The sequence below is a fragment of the Trichechus manatus genome, unplaced genomic scaffold (assembly GCF_000243295.1).
Source record: "Trichechus manatus latirostris isolate Lorelei unplaced genomic scaffold, TriManLat1.0 scaffold00463, whole genome shotgun sequence".
NCBI lineage: Eukaryota > Metazoa > Chordata > Mammalia > Sirenia > Trichechidae > Trichechus > Trichechus manatus.
The window spans coordinates 87,384-111,840 of NW_004444399.1; the positions used below are offsets into that span (position 1 = coordinate 87,384).

General features: G+C 38.4%; 1 protein-coding gene and 1 non-coding gene across 2 annotated transcripts; both read left to right on the forward strand.

Moving 5' to 3' along the window:
- The first annotated feature begins 1,501 nt into the window (after positions 1-1,501).
- On the forward strand, positions 1,502-1,608 carry LOC111819387 (U6 spliceosomal RNA). The gene has a single exon (XR_002823041.1). It is a non-coding gene; the product is annotated as a U6 spliceosomal RNA (small nuclear RNA).
- A 406-nt stretch (positions 1,609-2,014) lies between these two features.
- Positions 2,015-20,070, forward strand: LOC101347579 (zinc finger matrin-type protein 1). Its single transcript, XM_023725840.1, has 4 exons — positions 2,015-2,403; positions 4,258-4,326; positions 14,986-15,087; positions 17,147-20,070. Exons 1-4 carry the CDS (start codon positions 2,319-2,321, stop codon positions 18,463-18,465), a joined length of 1,575 nt encoding a protein of 524 aa, XP_023581608.1. The 5' UTR covers positions 2,015-2,318; the 3' UTR covers positions 18,466-20,070.
- The last annotated feature ends 4,387 nt before the right edge of the window (positions 20,071-24,457 follow it).

Below are 24,457 nucleotides of genomic sequence, written 5' to 3' on the forward strand. Positions count from 1 at the left end.
TGAAATGGGCCCACACAAGTCTATGCAGGAAGAAAAGCACTCAAAGTCTATGGATCCCTATGTCTGTGCCTAGGCAAAGGAGCTTTGCCTACCCTGAGTTCCTGGATTAGGGGAGCCGGCAGATTATTTTTTCCCCTTTTTGTTAATTTGTTCCCTCTCCAAGGTCAGGAGAATGGCTGAGGGCACGTGATGGGTCCTTCTTCCGGCCCAGGGGACTTGGCAATTGCTAAAGCCGGTCTGGGACCCAGTGCAGAGCAGGGAGTGGGGAGGTAAATGGGAGAGAGATTTTTCCCTAAGGGGGGTGTTTTTGATCCGCGCAGTAGGCTGGACACAAGTATTTATCTTTTGCTAATAGGGCTGCTTCTCACTGGTTCTGGATGGCTGAGTAGACTCTCTGCCGCTAGGTCTCTCCCTGTGTGGAAAATGCCTCTGGAGCATCGCTTGCCTGCCTGCCTGCCTCACCGCTCGCTCACGAGCTGCTCTGGCCTGAAGGGCTCAGGCTCTTGCCGGGTCAGGTCTGGCAACTCCTCGCTGTTTCCAAATGTTGCTTCCTCCTGCTGCCGCTCAGTCTGGTTCCTCAACTTTGCCTTTGATGTTTAGGGCTCCTAGATTGTCATATATAATCAATTCACTTGTTTTTTTGGGTCTTTGTTGTAAGAGGAAACACCAGAAGCGTCTGACTACTCCACCATCTTGGCCCCACTTCGGATCAGTATATTTCATAATTTAAAATTCTGTGAAGATAGAGTGATTACCTCACAGTATGTTCTCAGGAAATGTTAGTTTCCCTTCTCTCTACACCACCATTTTGGGTATTCTTATGTATTTGTTTATACATTTGTTCAGAGAGTGTTTCTAAAATGGCTTAAACCCAGAAGGGTTTCCTCATATAAAACAAGTTGGGAGTAGGCTTTGCAGGACTGATATGATAGATTCATATCCCATCAGGGACCCAGGCATTTTCTGTCTTTCTGCTCTAACGAACAGGTTTCCATCCTCAAGTTCCCCTCATGGTCCAAGATGACTGTTGAAACTCCAGCCTTCACATCTGAATTCCAGCAGCAAGAGGGAAGAAGGATAAAAAAAAGGCCATCCACCAGCCTTTTAAGGAGGCTTCCCAGAAGTTCTACTCAACACTTCAGATTACTTCTTATTGGACAGAATTTAGTCACATTGCTAGATCTTGCTGAAAGGGGAGGCTGGAAAATGTCGTCTTTTTAGCTGGATGCATTGTCCAAGATTTGTAACTAAGGAAGAAGAAGAAAATAGATAATAGGTAGCAACTAAGAGTCTCTGTTACAAACCGGAACCTAGAAGTTACTGGCTTTTAAATTGTAGTAGTAGTTTCATTTTAAATTGCTTTTATAAATTTGTTATAGACCAAGTATATTAAAACTCATGAGTGCTGTCTTCAAAATCAGTGAGGTGTAAATTTGGGGTGACTATGTTATTGAATAAACAGTCATATTATATCTTTTTTGAGAGTGAAAAACATGCTCAAGTGCTTGCTTTGGCAGCACATATACTAAAATTGGAATGATACAGAGAAGATTAGCATGGCCCCTGCACAAAGATGACGCACAAATTCGTGAAGCATTCCATATTTTTAAACAAATGGGACTAATGAGGTACAGCAGTCCAGGGACAAGGGCCAGAAGGCAGAAGGGGACAGGAAAGCTGGTGATAGGGAACCCAAGGTTGAGTAAGGATAGTGTTGAGAGGTTGTTAACGATTGTCATAGGGCAACGTGTACTAACTGTTAAATGAGAAACTATTTTGTTCTGTAAGCCTTCATCTAAAGTGAGAATAGCAGCACAGTTGGAATAGCGTAGTCAATGTCACTGAACTGTGCATGTAGAAATTTCTGAAATGGTGTATCTTTGGCTGTGTATATTTTCACCAAAAAAAAAAAAAGGTCGAGAAGGGAGAGGGTTGACATGTGGGGTTGTTAACCAATGTCATAAGACAATACGTATACTACTGTTTCATGAGAAACTATTTGTTCTGTAAGCCTTCACCTGAAGTACAATAAAAAATAAAAATAAAAAAAGGAAAAAAAATGCTCAGAATGTTAGGTTTTATTTTCAAATGCATGGGGAACAATTTGAAGCACCTGATAAGCAAATGAAGATGCATGCTATGAATTTTCAGGTGAGTGGTCTGTGTTGAGGTTGTAATTCTAAACGTTGAGTTTTTGAATCTTTCTAACAAGATTGTGATTATCGCAGGTCCATGGGAGTGGAGTAGTGGACAAAAACAAATTTTGTGATCTTTGCAACATAGTTTTTAGCTCCACAGTTGTTGCTCATTCTCACTATATGGGGGGAATCCATGCTAAAATCACGAAGCAGTTAATGGGAGGATGCGATCAGATATCTCCATCAGGATTTCAGCCAGAAATGGGTAAGGTTCCATTCGCCTCTTTATCTTCAATAGTGGGGCTATCTATCATTTTTTCCATCTCTGCCATCTATTTTTTATTCGGGAAGTTTTCACTCTGGGGCAGTAATTTGATTATTCTTCATCTGCCCAGTTAATTTCTGTGTCCTTGTCATTTAATATGGAGATTATAATTACTAGCTGAATTTTAAGAAATGTTATGACCTCTCCCTTGCAATTTATTAATTCCAAGTAAAAGCAAGTGATTTGCTATACTGCTATAAAGGGACAACAGTACGTAGCTTGAGCTCTACCAGCTCCTTCTTACTTCTTCCCCTTGACGTCTATCTAATTCTGTTTTTGCTTTAATACTTTCTAAAACATTATATTGTATCTGTGTCCAGACAATGTCTTCACCATAATATGGTTATGGCTCTAGCATCTCTTAATGATAATTGTAAGGCACACACCCAAAAAAAGTTACTGGATCTCTTTCTAGCCTAACAGCCCATTCCTTTCTTCCTATGAGTATATATAGTAAAGATACCACCAGCATCATCAATCAGTAGTTATTGAGTACTTATTTTGTGCCACATCCCAAAGATAAAGAGAAATATACAATGTGCCTCTTTCCTCCTTCCAGTAATACTCAAGCCACCAGTACATATGAGAAATCTCACCCAAAGTTGCCTGAGATATACATCCTGAAAAATCTAACCTGTATTTTGAAAAACTTATGTTCTAGATGAAAAGTAAGATAATTATGCCTCTGGATCAAATGATTTACCACATTCTTACTAGCCTTGACACCTTAGGAGTAAGGTTTTAATGCGTAGCATGGAAAATTTACCAATGTTAATTTCCAGCTTATAGTGGCAGCATCACCCAGCAAAGTCAGTGCCACAGGAAACATGGATAAACCTTGAAAACATTATGCTAAATGAAATTAGTTACAAAAGGAGACAAATACTATATGATATCACTTATGTGAAATCAACAAATATATAGAAACCGAAATTATTAGTGGTTACCGGGGTTGGGAGGGAGAGGCAAAGAGGGAGTTTTTGCTTAGTGGGCAGTGAGTTTATGTTAATAGTGGTGTAATAATTTGAAAAAGGATGGTGATAATCGTTGCACAACTTGAAGAGTGTAATCAATGTCACTGAATTATACATACAGAAATTGTTGAGAAAAGAGAAAAAAGTTCTTGTTTTATTAATAAATAAAACCATAATTATTTTTTAACTGTATTCTCTCTAAGTTTTGTATGTTTGTTTTTCTACCTGTCATTCTAATGAGGGACATGATCAATGTGTCCTACAGGAGAAAGCATCTTGTAAAGCCTTGTCTTCAGTCCCCAAAATTCATTGATTTCGGCTCAGAGATGAAAGAGCTCTGAAATGATTGCGATTATGAAGGCATGCATAATTTTACAGCCTTAACAAACTATGTAAATTTTATTGTGATATAAACATCACAAATCTAGACTAAATAAGTGACTTACTATGCTACTCAAGAAAGAAACCAACTTACAAGTTGATACCATCTGTTTCATTTTCACTAATTTTGAGAAGCATCCTAAGACAGCTCTTGAGCTTTCATTGATTCTTCAAATGAATATAATTAGGCAATGCCTGATGCTTGAACATTCCTTCCTTCCCATGTCGCTGTTGGAGAAATTTGGTGACAAACTTGTATTCAAACTTTCATTCTCACAGAAGGAAATATTTTTTATTTTAGTACCTTTATCCAGCAGCCCTTTGGAAAAAGTGCAAAGATAGTGTATTTTTAAATAATTCTAAATTTCCCTAATAATTTATAATGAATATAACTACTATCTGGACAAATGTTTATCACTTCTCATTATGACTATTTCAGCAGGTGTGCCTATTACTGCTTCTGCAGAGCCAACCTTCATGAAGCCCTTTGCTGTCAAGCCTCCTCCAGGTGAGATTAAAGACAAGACTATGCTTTCCTCTTTGAACAGTGCTTTGGATTTGAATAATCCAAACAAATATTGCAAGCTCTGTCCTGCATCCTTTAATAGTCCATTAATGGCCCAACAACATTATGTTGCGAAAAAGCACAAAAGAAATGAAGCTAGGAAGAAGTATATAGACAAGATAAGAAAACAACTTTTTCCAGCAGAATCAAATGCAAATGCTAAGCGGTAAAAATATCCCAAAACTCTTTCATAGGAACTTTATATTTTATAAAACATACTAGCTTATTTATAAGCCATTTTATTCTTACTGAATGAAAAGTTGGCATTGTTCATGGAATCAAGGAATTTTAGATAAGTAAAGATTTTAGAAGGAGACCTGGTGGTGGAAGTGGTTAAGTGCTTGGCTGCTAATCAAAAGGTTGACGATTCAAACCCACCAGCCTCTCCGTGGGAAAAAGATGTGGCAGTCTGCTTCCTTTAAGATTTACAGCCTTGGAAACCCTATGGGGCAGTTCTGCTCTGTCCTATAGGTTTGCTTGGAGTTGGAATCAACTCAACAACAATGGGTTTGTTTTTTTGTCTTTGTTTGTTTTGGTTTAAGGATTTTAGAGTCGATCTAGTTCTATCTGTTCACTTTCTGTAAAATGAGACCCAGAGAGGTTTACATTACTCCTGTTAATTACAGAACTAAATATAGGTATTCTCATGGTACCGTTTTATCATAGGTACACAAGGTAGTATTTTAAATGCGTATCCTGTGGTTATATCATTCAGTGAATAAGGATGATTTAAGTGTCTGTTGGGTACGTGTCTAGTCATACATGGGAATACAAATAAGGATATGCCTTTTGCCCTCAAAGAACTAGTGTATAAACTAGTTGAGTTAATAACTCTTCATTGTAAGAGGCTACAGACATGGATTTTTGTGTACAGTTTTTAGGTAATCAGAGGAATGAAAAATCATGGTCAAGAAATTCTTCATAGAGGAAATATATGATTTAGATTGATAGAAATGAGAAAAGGAGAGACAGGCTTAACAAAGGTCTTGGAGCTAAGAAAGAGTGGCAAGAACTCAGGCACAATAGAGACTGACCCTGACTGGAGTAATCCACTTGCTTGTCTAACCTTTTTTTTTTTTCATTTTTCCCCCACAGACACCTCCTCACTACTAGTGTATTTTATTCCCCTTTCGTATTCTCTTTTCTACTTAATTATTTTCCTCTTTACTGTTATTTTTCATCTCTTTTCTTGCTAGATCTCTCTGCTTCATGTGAAAATGTTTCTTACTTCCTCCTTCTTGAACCTCTTTTCTTTGTCGTATGTGACTCCTTATGCCCTGGTTCTCCTCCTGTTTTTCTGTTTCTTTGTGGGCTCTTTTTTTTTTTTTTTTCCCATTACCTAAGTGTAGATATTCCTGTGGTTCCATTCTTGACCCACTGTTCTCACTCTACAAACATGATCTAAATCTATTCCCCTGGTTTCACCTATCATCTGTATGCTGATGATCTTTCTGTCAAGATTTAGACTCACATATCCAGTTGGCAGCTAAGCTGTTCACCTAGAGGTCTCATAGCCATTTCAAATGTAGTTTGTCGAAAACTGAACACATCTTCTCATCCCAAACCTGCACTTCCTCCAGTATTCTCTAACTCAGTTGAGATAGACAGTAATAAACAACTGTTCAAGTTAGAAACGTGCAATTAACTTGAATCCGCTACCCCCACCTTCACTTTCTATATCTAATGAAGCACCAAGCTGTGACTGCTTTACCTCCTGAATATTATTACCCCTTATCTCTAGCCTTGCTCCTCTCACACTAGTTCAGGGCCTCAACATCTTTCCTAGAGCTGCGCTACTCAGAGTATGCTTTATGGATCAGCAGCATCAGCACCACCTGGGAGTTTGTTAGAAGAAAAAGAATTTCAGGCCCCACCACAGACCTACTGAATCAGAATCTGCATTTTAACAATATCCCTAGGTGATTTGTACTCACATAATACATTTCGAGAAGCTTCATCCTAGGATATTACCACAGCCTCCTAACCACTCTACCTGCCCTCAGATCCACCCTCAGTGTAACCACTAGAATGTTTTACCTAAAGTACAAGTCTTTCTATGTCATTCCTCTGCTTAAAAATCCTTCATTGTTTTTCCGTTTTCTAAGAATAAAATCCAAGCTCCTTAGCTTCCTACCACCTTGTCCCTGCCTACCTTCTCTAGGCTTATCCTCTGCTAGTATAAGACCTCCCATGAACTATGTGGGTCAGTACTTACAAACTGTTTATGGTTTCCAGAAACCATTGCTCTTTTTCTTGTTTCTGTGTCCTATTCATGCTGTCCACTTTGCCTAGAATATCCTCATACTCTTCTTCTGGCTATCTATCTCCTGCTCATTCTTTAACATGCTGCTTCCCTGGAAGCCTTTTCACTTCCTTCAAAGCTAATCTTCTTTGCTCCCTTAACCTGCATATCTAATTCTCTCTCCATCTGTCTTTTTCACTAATAATAATGTGAGATCTTTGAAGGAAGGGACTTCATCTAATGAATCTGTGTTTCCAGTGCTGAAGATATAAACTGGCACAGAGTAGGCCTGCCTCAGTAGAGATTAGTTCAATATGTGAATCAGGGAACTACCAGGTCATCTTTATTTATTGAGTGCTTACCCTGTGTCTGTACTATTTCAGTTTCCTACTTAGTAGTATTCAACATATCCCAAAACATTATATAGAGATCTGTGTTTTTAGCTAGGATTTTAAGGAATGCTTATTTAGGAAAGTATAGAAATAGAAGCGATAGGGCTTCTGGAAGTAGGGGTAGATGTTTAGGAAAATGAATGACAGAGTTCCGCTTATTAGGGTATTTTTGCTATTGCTGGGCTGAGGGTATCTGAAATAAGTAGCTTCTAGTTTAGTGACATTAGGTAAATTTGAATGAAGTCAGCTATGAGAAGTGTGTGCACTCTGGTCACTTCTGAGAGGAGGGCCATTTTAGTACTCTGGTCTGAAGTTTCAAGGCTATTAGATAGAAGGAAACAGGGTTTGGGTTAAATTCTCACCCTGGGTGTGGGCAAAATTTAATCTAGGCATTGAGGTCATTTTGCACTAGCCTCTGAAGCTAGAGCTCAAAGAATAATTTTTCAACCCTGCCTTAACTCTTCCATTTTGGGAGCAGTAAACATTTGAGGATTAAAAAATAGTTGCAGGATTTTTAATAGTGGTAAATTAGATAATGAGAATTTGAAAAAACAATGGTAACAGTAGAAGTCCATATTACAAGTGAGTAAATGGTAATACAAAACCAATTTAACATATACCATCTTAATTAATTCACTCTTCACCCGTTTTCCCTCTTCTTTCTGTCTCTGCCTTCCTCTCCATCTGCTATTTGTATATGTTCCTCCTCGTATCCTTCTCTTCTTCTTCATCATTCTCACTTATTTCTTCATGTCCCTCATCCAGCCCCAGATCTTATTAGCACAGGAATGGCTACCATAACGATATGGAACTAAAGTATGTATGTATTTTTTATTTATTGCATTTGTTTCATTTATCTTACTAATTACTTACCCCATTGTTGCACTTAGATGTCTTACCTTCACCTGAAACTCAACATATCTAAAACTGAATTAATAATCTTCTCTAAAATGAACTTGAATTTCCCAAGTTTTCTGTCTTTGCCAGTAGTACCACCATTTATTCAGCCACCCACACTTGAATCTTTGAGGACATCTTTGACTATTTAAATCTCTATATCCTATCCATCAGCAAGTCTTATCAAATCTTCTTAGAAATATTTCTCTTTTCTGTACCTTTCCATTGCATTTCCACTACCATCACCTCACCTTAATTCTAACAACCTTCTGGAAGGCTTTGCTTTTACCTTATGGTTCTTGTCACACTTCCTAGTAGCAAGATTTCCACCCTGGATCATTCTCATAATCTACCTTTTCTACTTCTAAATACAGGCTACTGAGTGCCACTATGAAAATTTATATAAGGTTAGAGATCGAGTGGAGTCCCTGGGTGGTGCAAACGGTTAATGCTCTCAGCTGCTAACTGAAAGGGTGGAGGTTCCAGAGACACATTGGAAGAAAGGCCTGGTGATCTACTTCCAAAAAATCAGCCATTGAAAACCCCGTGAAGCACAGTTCTACTCTGACACACATGGGGTAGCCATGAGTCAGAATTGACTCCACAGCAACTGGTGGTAGTGGTGGTGTGGAGTTTGGGTACCTCTACAGAGTCTTGGTATCTAACCTCATTTAGGTTTTAGTCCTGCTTAATCCTTTTCCTTTTCCTGACTTTCCCGTCAGCAAAGATTTTAAACTTAGACCATTCTCTAAGACTCTCTTCTCCTGCCTTTCTTTCCCTCCTCACACTCTTCAGACAAGCTTCTTTCTTTCTTTTTATTGTTGTAATTAAATGAAGTTTACATTTCAAGTTATTCTCCCATACAAATTTTTTTTACGTACATTGTTATGAGACCCTAAGTACTCACCCCATTCTGCGACAGCACACTCCTCCTTTCCGCCCCTGATTCCCCATGAACATTCAACCAGCTCCTAACTCAGTCTGCCTTCCCGTCTCACCTCTGGACAGAAGCTGCCCCTTTGGTCTCTTCTATCTGCTTGACTAAGAAGCATACTCTTCACTAGTATCACTTTATGTCCCACAGTCCAGTCCAATCCCTGTCTGAAGAGTTGGCCTCGGAAATTGTTTTAGTTCTGGGTTGACAGAGAGTCCGGGGTCCATGCTCTCTGGGGTTCCTCCAGTCTCAGTCAGACCATTAAGTCTGTTCTTTTCACTAGAATTTGAGTTCTGTACCCCACTTTTCTCCTGCTCCAACAGGGACTCTGTTGTGTTCCCTGTCAGGGTGGTCATTGGTGGTAGCCAGGCACCATCGAGTTCTTCTGGTCTCAGGGCTGATGAAGTCTCTGGTTTATGTGGCCCTTTCTGTCTCTTGGGCTACTACTTTCTTTGTGTCTTTGGTGTTCTTCATTCTCCTTTACTCCAGGTGGTTGGGACCAATGGATGCATCTTAGATGGCGGCTTGCAAGCTTTTAAGACCCCAGATGCCACTCACCAAAGTAGGATGCAGAACATTTTCTTAATAAGCTTTGTTATGCCAATTGACCTAGATGTCCCCTGAAAGCATGGTCCCCAGACCCCGCATCCCTGCTACCCTGTCTCTCAAAGTACAAGCTTCTTCCTTACTTCAAGAAAAAAATTAACCATCAAATGTGGATTACCAAGTATTTTGCCTTAGCCAAATCCTCCTATAACCGAGTTCCCCTCCTTTAGTTTCTACACTCTCCCCTTCTTTTCTCAGCCAAGTTTTTTTTTTTCCCCAAGTGTGATCTCCTCTTCCTGTCTTTACTTTTTATCCACTCCTCCTCAGCTCACTGTCATTTGTTGGGACATGTCCCCCAGCCCTCCATGCCACTACTCCACGAAAACATCTCCTCACAGGGTCATTAACAACAAGAACAACAAAAAAAATACGTTGCCATTGAGTCTATTCCAACTCATAGCGACCCTATAGGACAGAGTAGAACTGCCCCATAGAGTTTCCAAGGAGCGCCTGGTAGATTCGAACTGCCAACGTTTTGGTTAGCAGCCAAACTCTTAACCACTACACCACTAGGGTTTCCCACAGGGTCATAGTGACTTCTGAATTTCTGAATCCAATGGACGTATTTCAGTCCTTGTGCTGTTGGACCTCTCTACTGCATTTGACTCCATTTATCAATCTTCCTCTTTAAATATCTCTGCTTCCTTAGCTTCTTTGACACTACTCTTTCCTGTTCATCCTTAAAACTCTGTCCTTTACTTCATGGACTTTTCATGGACTCCTCCTCTCCCATCTTAGTTTAAAGAGTGGCATTATCCAAGGTATTATAATTATGTTGCTCTTCCTGTGTCCACCCATACATTGTCCTCAAGAGCTCTCATCCACTTTGATAGTTTTAACTACCTCCATGTGTTGACATTTCCAAAATCTCTCTGACATCTCTTCTATATTTCAAATTCCTATATCTAACTGCCTGCTGGATATCTTTACATGGAAGTCCCATAGACACCTCAGACTGTGTCCAAATAGTCATATTCACTATTGCTTACTCACCCACCCTTGAAACAACACTTCTAAGTTCCAATTTCAGTTTTATGGGACAACTACCCACCCAACTGCCAAACTAGGATTCTAGGAGTTATTTTAGACTTCTCTAGGTACTTCCCTCTCTTTTATCTCCCACAGTCAGTCACTAAGTCTTTCTATTTTTAAAGCTAGATATTTCTCCAGTCTCCCTGCTCTTCTCCCTACTATGACCTTTCTAGTCCATGCCCTCATCATCTCTTCGCTGGTCTGTTATATTTGCCTCAAAACTGACCTCTTTACTTCCAGGTTTGCTCCGCTTAAATGCATCCACCATATTGTAGCCAGAGGAGAGATTTATCTAAAACATACAATTGGCCATGTCACTTACTGCATAAACCACTTTGAGGCTTCCCAACCCACAAAATGAAGTCTAGGTTCTTTAGCATAACATATAAGCCTCTTTTTAATCTGACCCCTTTTTGCCTCTCCCATCTCATCCCCTTGTATTCTACTCTCCAGCAATTCCAAATTGCAAGAAGTTCCTGTAAACCTCTGTGCTTTTTTCATGCGTTTTCCTCAGCCTCAAATATTCTGCTGAACCCTTCTCCTCAAATTAACTATTTTTCATTCTTCCAAGTTTAGCTAAGGCATCATCTCTTCAGTAGCCTTCTCCAGACCCAGGTATTGGGCTAAGTGCCTCTGCTTCTTTGCACTCCTGTATTCCTTATGCATACCTCTCTTACCTTTTAACAAATGAGATTGAAATCCTCTGTTCATGTGTCTGTTTCCCACACTGGACTTGTGAGTAACCTGGCTGTTGTACTCATTTTGTACCCCTAGCATCTAGTGTAATACTTGATGCCACATAGCTGCTCAAGGTTTGTTGAACAGATTATTTGAATGGAACACATCATGCTCATTTCTGTCTCTGCCATACCTGATTGTTCTCATCCCCTGAAATGGTCTTATCTGCTTTCCTTAAAATTCAAATCCTTCCTGTTCTCTAAGATCCATCACAAGTTCCCTCACTGCTCTAGCTCTCGGTATTCTCCCCTTTCTCTGATTTCCTGTAGGCTTTACTGTTCATTGACAATTACATCAATTATAACCCCTCAACTGAATTAGCCTCCTTGAGACAAGATACTATATTTTATTCTGCAATATCCTTCTCTGTTTTATATTGTAATGGGTACATAGTTTTATGTCAGTTCATATTTACTAATTGTTTATTGAGAGACTGTGTGGTGTACGGAGATAAACATAGATTTGTAGATATGTTTGAAGTCACTTTCTCAGTCGAGCTTCAAGTTCCTCAGGTATAAAATAAAAATAATGGTACTTCACAGGATTGAATGAGGATGAAATGAAATAATATATACAGTACCTGTCATATATTAGGTCCTCAACAAATGTTAGTTTTTTATGAAATGTTTTTGTTATCCTGTCAATTTAAAAACAAGTAAATTGGACCTTTTTGTATTTTTTTTCTTAAGATAAATCCCACATTAAGTTGCATGTTTACTTACATGTAGCTCTCAATTGTTTTTTCCCCATTTAAGATATTAGACCAATGGTTCTCAACTGTGACTACACATTACAATCATACAGGGAACTTTTAGAAATACCAATGCTCAGGCCATCCCTTAAATCAGTTGAATTAGAATCTGTGGAACCTAGGCATCAGTGTTTCGTTTTCTCTGTTTTTAACTCCCCCAAGTGATTCCAATGTGGAGCTGAAATTGAGAACCACAATGTTAAACTAAAAAGACATGCGTTTTCCCAATCCATGTTTTGAAAACAAGACCTTAATCTGGGAAGTTTATGAGATAGGGCTCTGATTAGAATAGTGGGCCCCCCAAATATTAGGTTATGGAAGATTCTGAAAGGTACAAGATGCAAAGAATCCTGCATTTCTGGGAGAACCCATAAATAAGCAATCTTAGCAGGGCCAACGGCAGTGAAGCTGGGCAGGGTCAAGGAGCAGACTCTTGAGATAGGAGAATGGAGAGATTGAGAAACATAGTGGAAGCAGGTTCTAGGAGGATTAAACCAGGAATTCTGACCTTGGAGCCAATGATAGCCTTCATATCTCCACAGACAGGGTTTACATAGTTATTATATATTATCTTCTGAGAGGTCTATATCCTAGAAAAAAATGAAGGACATTATTATGTAAAAAAGGTGAGAGCTAAGGTGATAATTATCAGACCATAGTTCTAGAACTGTCTCTGGCTCCTGCACCTCCTTCAAACCCCTGTATTACCTATATTAGAATCTTTTTTCTGATGTCATTTGTGGAGAAAGAATGGAGGAACTAAAAGAACATTATATACAATATACTTTATAATTATAAGCACTAAACAAATACTACATAAAAGTCTCTGAACTATAGTCTAAGTTTATCATCAAATGAAGATCATTGGCTTTATTATCTAGGCAGTGTTTCTCAATCATGGCTTCTTCACAGTAAAATCATCTGGCAAGCTTTCAGAAAGTACAAAAGCCTAGTTCTACACCTAGAGATTCTGATTTAATTCTTCTGATATAGAGCCGCAAGATGAGTATTTTTAAAGTTTGCCACTTGATTCTAATGTGTAACCAGCATTGAGAACCACTAATCTAGAGGAAACCAGGACTCTTGGCTTCTCTTGCATAACTTTGGCATCTTCAAAATGTATGGTATTGGCCAAGCAAATCTGAGCCTTAGTTTCTACACTCATAAACTAAGGATAATAATAATTTCCTTTAAAAGGCTTGTTGTGAGGTTGCAGAGTCCTGGGTTTAATCCTTAGCTTTATGGGAAGTCCAGAATCTTCAGAGTTAATCAGTCTCAAATCAGGGCCTCACTAACCACAAACAAACTTGGAAGAGGCTGATAAATAACCAAAGAACTGGGAAAGTATGCCCTTTCTATTTCCTCCACATTTTCTCATAATAAATCACCTGGTGTACTTGTTAAAAATACAAATTCCGTGTCCCTGCCCCAGACAAAGTGAATCATAGTCTCCAGGGGAGGGGCCTGGGGAGCTATATTTTTAACTAATATCCCAAATGATTCTTATCAAAGAAGTCTGGGAAACATTGTAGTTTAAATTAATGTGTTGTCATTCTGGTGACCCTATAGGACAGAGTAGAACTGCCCCATAGGGTTTCCAAGGAGCAGATGGTAGATTTGAACTGACCACTTTTTGGTTAGCAGCCAAGCTCTTAACTACTGCAGCACCAGGGCTCCTGATTTATAGTAGGAGGAGACATATATTTCCAGTTTTCAGGTTTCTGTGTCTGCCATCCAAGGAATCCTCTTCTTGGTATCAAAGAATGTGGGAAACAAAATTATCATCAGAAGATGACTCAGTGAACATGAAATCAGAGCACAGATGGGAGGGTAGTTTTAAGTAATCATTCATTCACATGTTGATAAAACCTGATGAGCTCTCCTGGGCCCACAATAGAGTATATCTCATGATTAAGCACAGTTCTCATGTTCTTCGAAGTCACCATCTTTCTTTCCTCTTGACAGTAGTCTCCTTTTTTCTGTGAATAGCCCTTGCTTGGAAAAGACCAATACATTTCATAATGTTTAAGTCAATGGCCTTTAAATTATTAGACTGCTCTTTTATTTAAAAGATGATGACCTTGGTTGTCCCTAAAATATCCTCAGCCATCACTTTATTCTCTTCCTTAGGGTGAAATTATTTTTATATTTGGCTTATGAAATTTTTTAATTTGTTTCTTCTGACCAAAGAGAAAGTGGAAGGATGATGAGATTAAGAAAATAAAAATTGATCCCCTGCTTCCAATTCTACCTAAGAAGCAGGATATGGAGGTAGCTGGTATAGGGTTCTTATTCTATAGTTTTTGACTCTTTTGAAGTGGTAACTAGTAGTTTTGTTTAGAATTTGCTTTCAGCTTTTATCCTGAGAGTGGGGCTCACTGAACCTCTCTCCTTTCTAAAACCACATCTGTCTGTGGAAATTACTTTAGGTAAACTAATGAACTACAGTGGTTTCTGGTAAGAGTGAAAATTTGCTTTTATTTGTCTTTATTCTTTTGGGAACATTTCAGGTTTTGGTTGAGTGGAAAGACAATTAGGTGCAAACAAGAGTTTTGCTGAGGGATTAAGAGGCAAAGGTTTGTTGTGCATGTTAAATTTGAGGTGCCTGGTAGACATCCAGAAACTCTGGTGGTGTAGTGGTTTAGAGCTAGCTACAGCTGCTAACCAAAAGGTTGGCAGTTCAAATCCACGAGGCACTCCTTGGAAACCTTATGGAGCAGTTCTTCTCTGTCCTGTAGGGTCACTATGAGTGTGAACTGACTCGATTGCAGTGGGTTTGGTTTTTGGTTTTGGTGGTCATCCATGTAGTGATATTAACCAGGAAGATAGCAATTTCTTAGGAAAGAAGTCAGGTCTAGGGAAGCAGTGTGGTGTAGCAGAAAGAATTCTGGGCTTTAAATTAAGAGCCGTGGGCTCTGAGGGGCTAACTTTATTACTGTCCAACTCTAACATTATGTGATTCTATGTGTATCCTACTGACCATCTTAACTTGAACTTCCTGTTTTTTCAGCATTTAATATGAGAACCTACATTTGCCATATTTATAGCATTACCTTTATATCTTCAGAAATGTTCCGGTCCCATATGCAAGGAAATGAACATCAAATTAAAAGTAAGTATTTTTTGCCAAAATGTTCCCGTGACACTGAACACCAGGGCCTCTGTCAAGTACCCTTCCATGTATTTTACAAGCTTTCTAGGCATTCATTCCTTTATGAGTTGATCCTAAATTTGGTTGGTGGTATTTGTAACATATTCTAGCATCCTCTAGGGAATTCCCTAGCCATGATAATGTATTGGCAGACCTGGCTAACTGGTACCACTCTTTACCAGACCAGTATTGTCCTTTCTTGAAGGATGCTAAAGGGGTATTCTCAGGGTAATCATACAAATTCAAAGAATCCTTGCAAGGTTGGCTTAGTTCCAGGGATTCTGTGGCCAGGTCATCATCCTTCCAGTGAGGTACAGTAGTTAAGAACAAAGGTATTGTTGTTAACAGAGAGCTCCTGACAGAGCAGGAGAAAAGTAGGGTGCAGAACTCAAATTCTAGTAAAAAGACGAGACTTAATGGTCTGACTGAGACTGGAGGAACCCCAGAAGACATGGCCCCTGGATTCTCTGTTAACCCAGAACTAAAACCATTCCCAAAGCCAACTCTTCAGACAAAGATTAGAGTGGACTGTAAGACATAAAATGATACTTGTGAAGAGTTTGCGTCTTAGTTCAAGTAGATACATGAGACTAAATAGGCAGCTCCTGTCTGGAGGTGAGATGAGAAGGCAGAAAGGGATAGGAGCTGGTTGAATGGATACAGGAAATCCGGGGTAGAAAGGATGAGTGTGCTGTCACATTATAGGGATAGCAGCTAGGGTCACATAACAATGTGTGTATAAATTTTTATATGAGATACTAACGTGAGCTGTAAACTTTCACTTAAAGCTCAACAATAATAAAAGAACAAAGGTGTTGTTAGACAGATCTGGATCCATCTTTTAACAAGTGTGTAACTTTGGACAACTGTTATAAGGTTGTTACAGTGAAATGAAATAGTATGTGTAAGGTGCTTGGCCTGGCACATGATAGGAGCTCAATAAATATTTAGTCCAGTCTATTATGTTATTTTAAGCAGGGGAGGATTGAGGGGACGGTTAGGGACTGGGTAATTCAGGTGGCAGGTCATTATTGTTGTTGTTATGTGCCATTGAGTAGATCCTGACTCATAGTGACCCTATAGAGCAGAGTAGAACTGACCCATAGGGTTTTCAAAGAGCAGCTGGTGGATTTGAACTGCTGACCTTTTGGTTAGCAGCTGTAGCTCTTAACCACTGTGCCATAACTATGGTGTATTTGGTTTTTCTTTTCTTTTTTTTTTTTTTTTGCTTTTCAAATCAAAGCATAGTATTTCTGTTACATTATTTCATTCTAGTAGAAAATTTTTACACTATTTGAGTGTGAATACTTGAGTGTAAATTGTCTGGCTTAACAAATTGATCTTTATTTAGACTTAGAAAAGAAAAATCTCAAGGTTCCAGAATAAATAACCATCACATTTATAGATCTATACAAGGAACTGACTAACCAAAATTTTGGAAGTAATGTGACACTCAGATCAGACCACCCATCAAAACAAAAAAAAAATCCATTGCCATCGAGTTGATTCCAACTCATAGCAGCCCTACAGGGCAGAGTGGAACTGCCCCATAGGGTTTCCAAGGCTGTAATCTTTATGGAAGCAGACTGCCATATCTTTCTCCTACGGAGCGGCTGGTGGGTTCAAACTGCTGACCCACCAGGGCTCCTTGACCATCCATGAGGACTTTAGATATTATTGGTCCTTACCCATATTTCCCAACATGCCTTACGTTTTTAGTACTACAACAGCATCAGACATGCCATCTTCTTTATACCTGTCCTCCTTTTCATCCCAGCCCTAAGAAATTTTCTGTGTAAAAATCGTGAGGTCCCTAGGAGATAATTTGACTATCCTTACTGCTTCTTTTTGGCATAAAAATGCATGATTCAGAGATTTTATATTGAGGTAGGTTTTTAAAATTCTAGGCATTTTATTTTGTTTTGTTTTGCTCTTTGAGGCTAGTATTTTTGAGAACAAAGAAAATATTCAGAATAAAATCATTTAGTAACAAGAACTTTGTACCATCTTCTTTGCAGAGAAACGCTTGTTATCAATCTAGTGAAAAATTCAAAGACACAAGAGCCTTTCCAACATGAATGTGAAGATTACATCAACATGCAGAAAGCCAGAGAACTACAGCCAAACACTTGTTTCAGAAAGATGGAAGAGAGCTTCTTGGAAACATGTGAGTACAGAGAAGTGATCGATTTTGGACCGAAACAAAGAATGTTTGAGCAAAGATTCCCATATGAGACTTTCCAGACATACCCAGGACCACACAATATTTCACAAGCAGTGGAAAACCAGTTACCTCATTACTTACCAGCTCATTCACAGAAGGGGTATGACTCTTTCCAAGATGAACTGGAGGATTACATTAAAGAGCAGAAAGCCAGAGGACTAGAGCCAAAAACTTGTTTCAGAAAGATGGAAGATAACTTTATGGAAACCCATGGGTACAGAGAAGTGGTTGATTCTGGACCTAGACATAGAATGTGTGAACAGAGATTTTCATTTGAGACTTCCCAGACCTACCAAGGACCATACAGTGTTTCACCAGAGGAAAACCAGTTATTGTATAGGTTACCAGCTTCTTCAAAGAGGACATATAACTCTTTCCAAGATGAACTTGAAGATTACATCAAAGAGCAGAAAGCTAGAGGACTAGAACCAAAGACTTGTTTCAGAAAGATGGAAGATAACTCTATGGAAACCCATGGGTACAGAGAAATAGTTGATTTCAGACCTGAACATAGAATGACTGAGCAAAGATGCCCATTTGAGACTTTCCAGACCTACTCAGGTTCATACAATATTTCACAAGCAGTGGAAAAACAGTTACCTCATTGCTCACCAGCTCATGACAGCAAACAGAGACCAGACTCTGTGAACTACTATCAACTCACCAGAGACTGTTTCTCAGAAAAACCAGTACCCCTGAGCCTTAGTCAACAAGAAAATAACTCTGGCCCATACAGTGTAGAATCTGAAGTTTACAAGAATCTCTCCTCAGAAAACAAAACCAGTAACCATCAAGCAAGTCATAAACGGAGACATCAGAAGAGAAAGCGATATCTGGAAGGAGATGAAAAGTCAGAGAAGGAGCAGTCCAAACATAAAAGGAAAAAGAGTTATGAAGATGTGGATTTAGGTGAAGACAAGAACATCCAACAAAGGGAAGGAAAAGTAGATAAAGTCAGTGTCAGTTCAGGAAAGCTTAAACATCGAAAGAAGAAAAAAAGTCGTGATGTAGCCTCTGAGAAAGCAGCACGTAAGCACAGAAAAGAGAAAAAGAAACATGTCGAAGAAAGGACGGAAGAGGAAATGCTTTGGGATGAGTCTATTCTTGGATTTTGAACTTTTAGTTTTGTTTACCCAAGGATGAATTGAAGACATAAGGATATAGATCTAGACAAAGACAAGAGCAGCCAGTGAAGAAAAAAAGAGATACAGTCATGTCAATTCAGCAAAGCTTAAGCATTGAAAGAAGAAATAAAAAAGCTTAAGCCTAGCCTCTGACAAAGAGGGACATAAGCACAGACACCTACCCAGCGGCTCCGAGGGAGAAAGACCTGTGATCTGTTTCCATAAAGATTACAGCCTAGAAAATTCAATGGGGGCAGTTCTGCTCTGTCGCATGGGATCACTGTGAGTCAGAACCAACTCTGTGGTACCAAACAACAGCAAGCACAGAAAAGAGAAACCTGTTAAAAATGGAAGAGGCAATGCTTTGGGATGGGTCCGTTACTGGATTTTGAAACTCTTTAGTTTTGGCATCCCAATGTTGAATTGGAAGAAGTAAGTTGAGAAGTTTGGTTTCATGAAATTCATGTTACTTGAATTTTCCTGGGTGGACAGGTACTTTAACCTCTACCAACAGCCAAGTGAAGTAAAAGTGTTCAATATGCCTTTTCCCCAAGTTGGAAATCACTTTTCTTCGTTTTTTTAAAAACAGAAAAGTTCCATGTTTCTTACATGTAATGTAATTTCCCTTAATGAGGGTGTCTCTACTTGTATTCATTAAATTGCTGTGATGGTAAATTATTTATCCTTGGAGATCATTTATTTTAAATGAGAGAATTACCAGGCATTGAAGAATCCATTCCTTGTTTGGGTTCGTGTTAGTGTTGGTGGCGTTTTATTGTTTTTGTGTGTTTGTTTATGTTTCCTGGTTTCTCCAAGGAAAATGTGTGAAGCAATTTAGACTGAGTTTTTTTTCTTTGTTAAATTTAATTTGCAGTGTATTTTTGTATTTTCTAGTTCTGAAAGTGGAAAGTGAAACAGCTATAATAATAAGTTTAACAATCTATAGTTTTAAAAAGCTCTCAAAAAGTATGGATACAGAATCAGTCTATATTCTGGAAGTGTTTATATTAAAGTATTTTAATTTCTACATATTGTTTTATGTAAATGATCATTTCTCATTCAAAGATGACTTTATTTTGGGAGTGAGAGGCAATAATTGAGTAGTTTGTACTTTTAAGACTTCTGGGGAGATCACTCTGTAAAGTTGTAATAATTGTATTTCTTGTACATCTTGTTTAATAAAAGCTAATATTCAGACTTGAGCCCAGTTTTAGGTAAGAAAAATATGACCAACTAAATACTTGAAACTGAAGAAGGAAAATTTTATAAGCCATCGAGGGCCATGAGGGTGTGTTAACCTTTAAACTGTTTCATTCTGGCCATTTTTGATTCTGGCGTTTTCCCTTTTTATAATAAGCACCTCTTGTAAGCATTGGAGCACCACTGTAGTATAGTAGAAAGAGTAATGGCCTGTGAATGCAAATCCCAGGGTCTGGTCTCAGTGTACCATCAAGTTGCTGTGTGACTTTGTGGAAACACCGTTAGAATCCAACCTGGAATCATCAAGAATAGGAAAATAGACTGTAGTATTCCCCTGATGTATTAATCCTATCGGAAAAGTAAATAAACTTAGGAAGTGATATATCTGTATTTAGGCAAGGCATTTAATAGTGTTTTTTTTTTTCTTTTTTGTGATTGGAAAATGGTAAATATGAGCTGAAGCATAATATAATTGGTTGAATTTATACCTAGTTGAATGACTAGTCCCAAAGAGAGTTGGATCGTTCCCAAATTAACTTTTCTTCCATGAGAATGTTAGTATAAGGTTATTTTGTGCTATAATATCACTTCTTTTCTTTTTAATACATCAGGTGTACTGGTGAAGGAAAGGGGAAAGAAGAGCCAGGGTAGAGGGTGTAGGCTGTCAATAAGTCACAAGAAAAGTCAGATTTCTCTTTTTTCTGAGTATCCCCCCCAGTGCAGCTTTTTCCCACGGAAAGTGCAAAACAATTGTCAATTGATAGCATTTTTAGAATTGCTGAATTCTTTTGCGGAGAAGTCCATTTTGTGTTTACAGCTTGAGGGGAAATTCAGAACTATATATCATAAGAATATTAACTAAGATACCAAATTACTGTAATCTTTTCAAAATAATTTAAATAAATACAGAGGTTCATTAAAATTAGCAGCACACAACTTTATACTGTGTAAAACATTGCAAATTTTAAAAATTAAAACCACTTAAATTGGGTGGTGTGGGTCGGGGGGGCAGGGACATAAGGATGGGGTATTGATTACAGTCTTGGTGAAGTCACCAGTGGCTTACTCTAGAACACTGGTTTTCAAAAATTTTAAGACAGAAACATTTTTGCCAAAAGTTTTATGTTAACCCTACCATAAAATAAATTTTATGTTAACCAGAAAGCATAATTTTCTGGTTGAAGTTGGAGATGAGGGCTTGGAGCCCTACTTTGACACGTGCTTTGCTACCAATTTCTGCCTCTGAGACTCCTTCAGGGAACACATAGAGTTAAGAGTATAAGTCTGAATATTTAAATATATATGCAGGATGGAAAAAAAAAACCACCTTTTTGGAGTTATTATTACATGCTTGGTTTGAAAGACATGCTCATCCAAACAAAATCATATATGACCTTAGGCAAATGTATGGAAGACAGTATTCAGAACAAGCACCTAGCTTCAGAAATATATCCTAAACTGAGTAGAAGGGGCAGGAAGGCAAATTTTGGCTGAAATTGGAAAATAATTTTCAAGAATTGGAATTATAGAAAAAATGGAATTGACTGTCCTGTTACATGCATGCACTGAACAAATAAGAGCTGACTGTCAGCATTATGCTAGGAAGGAACCTGAGAAAAACAAACATAGATTCTGTTCCACAGACAGCTCACGATTGAACGGAGAAAATGGACAAGCAGGCAATTGTAGCATAAATGTTAAAAGTTATAATAGGAGTGATGAAGGGAGCTGTGGGTAGCCGGCGCAACTAGCTTAATGGGTTGGAAAGAGGATATTCAAAAAAGGCTTCGCAAAGGAAGTGACATCTAAGCAGAAGCCTATGAAAGGATGAGTTCTATGTAACAAGTGAAGAAGTAAAGGAAAATGTGTTCTAGCAGAGGGATCACAATATACAAAGATACAGAAGCAGGTAAATAGTTGCTTATCTGGGAAACTAATTTCCTTTGGGTGGCTAGATGAGTCACAAGAGCAAAGACTGGGAAGAGAGGGAGTTTCCTGTTGGCTATCTTAAGGAATTGTATATACCCTAGAACATTGAGAGGCCTTTAAAGAAAACATGATCCATTTTTTCTTTTAGATCACTTCCAGAAAGATCTGAACCCACCCCACCCAAATCATCCTAACACCCATTGACTCCATCTAAGGCAGTGCCACCTATGTTGTTTTTAATTTACTAATAACCACATTTTTAAAAAATAAAAATGAACAGGTGAAATTAATTTTAATATATTGTATTTAATACAGTATACCCAGAACATTATCATTTCAATATGTAATCAACATAAAAATTAGTAATGAGATATTTTACACTTTTGTACTAAGTCTTCAAAATGTGTATATTTTATATGTACAGCATATCTCAATTTGGACTAGCCACATTTCAGGTGCCCAATAGCCACATGTGGCGAGTGGCTTCCTGTTGAACAGTGCTGATCTAGAGAGACTGCATGAAGTTGAGTGACTGATAACCAGACCTGATGTCCAAACTAAAAGTCTGGCTTTTCCCATGAGGGAGCATTTGCTTCCAGTTTCCCAATACTTTTCCAGTGGAAGATACATTAATTTGGGGAAGTACACAATATTAATTGTTATTTTAAATGCAATTTGTCAATCAGTCTTCAAGAATCCATCTAATCAATACTGTATTTTTACGCAAATAGTGCACGCCTTCTACATTTGTTAACCAACTGCTTCTTCCCACAGCGAGGTATTTTCATTAGAGCTGCTATGCCAATTTTTTTACATTCTGCTGTAAAAAACAAAATATTGGCACAGTGCAGTTATGAAAATACCACCCGGGGGGCAGGGAGAGGCGCGGTTGGCAAACAGAAGGCATGTGTCATTTGCGTAAAAATAAGTAGCTGCTTTTTCTATTTTCTTTTTACATATACAAATAATAATAATAGTTACTATTTACTAATTACTTCCAGTATCTGACAGTGCTGAGAAGGTTAGTGGACATTAGAGGCCTGGGATCAGAGTAAAGTGTCTGCAGTCTACAGAAACTTCGGTACCATGTCAGAATATGAATCATACCATGAACAGTTGTTATCTTGGGAAGGGGACTAGGCTTGAGGGACAAGAGAAAATTTTTCACCTTCTAGGCATACAAACCTCTTTACAACAGTAACCAAATATTAATATTCTTTTGGTAAAATAATATTTTGAAAATATGAAATGACTTTCCTCTAATCTGAAGTAGTTCCTGAATGTACTGGCAAGGTTTCTTGTTTCAGGCGTCTTCTGTAAAACTGGTGATTAGGCAGGGATCCCTTACTTTCAAACTCCCACTCTGATATTCAGACTGAAGCCTTTGTTAATATTAATGAGTCCATTTTAAATTTTATCCAAAGGAAACAGTAATAAATTTTACAGTGACAAAGATAATGTACTTTTTTTAAAAAAAGGATAGATAAATGTGGATGGAAACAATTTGAAGAGATAAACATTCAGATTTATGCTATCTCCAAAAGTATGTTATTCATTTATTCGCTCATTCATTCATCCTTCCATTCATTATAGTGTTTGAGTGTCTCCTGTGTGCCAGCCACTGCAGCCTGAACCTATCTCTGCATTCCAACCTTCTCTTTCCTGAGCTCCAGAACTGTATGGTTAATGCTCCACTAAACACGCCCACTGTTTGTGTTCACCTGTATACACACGATTAGGCTTAGATGTCATAGGCCACCAGCATAAACCAGAGTTCCAAAACCCTGGAAGACTACCCTCAAAGAGCAAGGTGAGGGGTATAGAGAAGAGACACCATGATGCTTTAGGCATTTCAAGTATCTTCTCATCCATTTTTTTCTTATGTACTAATTATTTGTTTCCTTTCCCAAATAGGAGCTCATTCCTAAGCCCAAATGGATACAGAGTTAATTAGGAGGTGGCTATTAGGAGATTCCTCTCATGGGCATGAGCTACAGAGTTCAGACACTTGCTACCAAGAGAAAGAAAAGTAGCTCCTTATAGCCAGCAGCTGGTCTGGTACTATACCTAGGCCACGGTGTTACCAGGTGCTGGTATGCCCCTCACACCTAGGCTATGGTATTTTCCTCATGAACATAAAAAATTTCACTAAATAACAACATTAGACAAGGCTACTCTGTGACCATGTTGAAGCAAAACAAAAAAACACTTCATAATCATGACTGAACAAAGACTAAAACAAGAATATTGTTGAAAACACAAAAATGACTGAATATTTATTTTTCTTCGCTAATATTGGTGACTACTGCATCTTTCAAAATTATAGTTTTAGACCTACTTCATTACACCCACATTCTAGAAAAAAATTAAGATATCCAATCTTGACTATCTCCAGTCTAGATAGAAGTCCAACTTTCTTGAACCTTCTCAAAATCACCTAATAAAAGCTAAAATAATGTAGTCATTTCTGATGCTATCTTACTGAGACATTCCACTGCTCCTGATGGTGTACAATCTCCCTTGTTGCAACAAGCCAATAACCCAACTTTGTTTCACTACAGGTGTGTCATTGCATCAACATACAATTGGCCAGTTAGGTATCATTCAGATTACCCTACATGCCCAATTGCTGGTTAGCGGATATCTACCCAGGATTTCTTCAAAGGTGAACCAGGTCATGGAGTAAATATCTGATAAGCTCCTCTTCACCTGGATAACCACACTTTATCTTTCAGGATTTAGTAAAAACATAACTTCCTGTGGGAAGCCGCCTTCAACACACGTGAGACCAGTTGAATGATTCTACTATCTGCTCCTACAGAGCCCTGTATTTCCCCCGTCAAATCACCTGTAA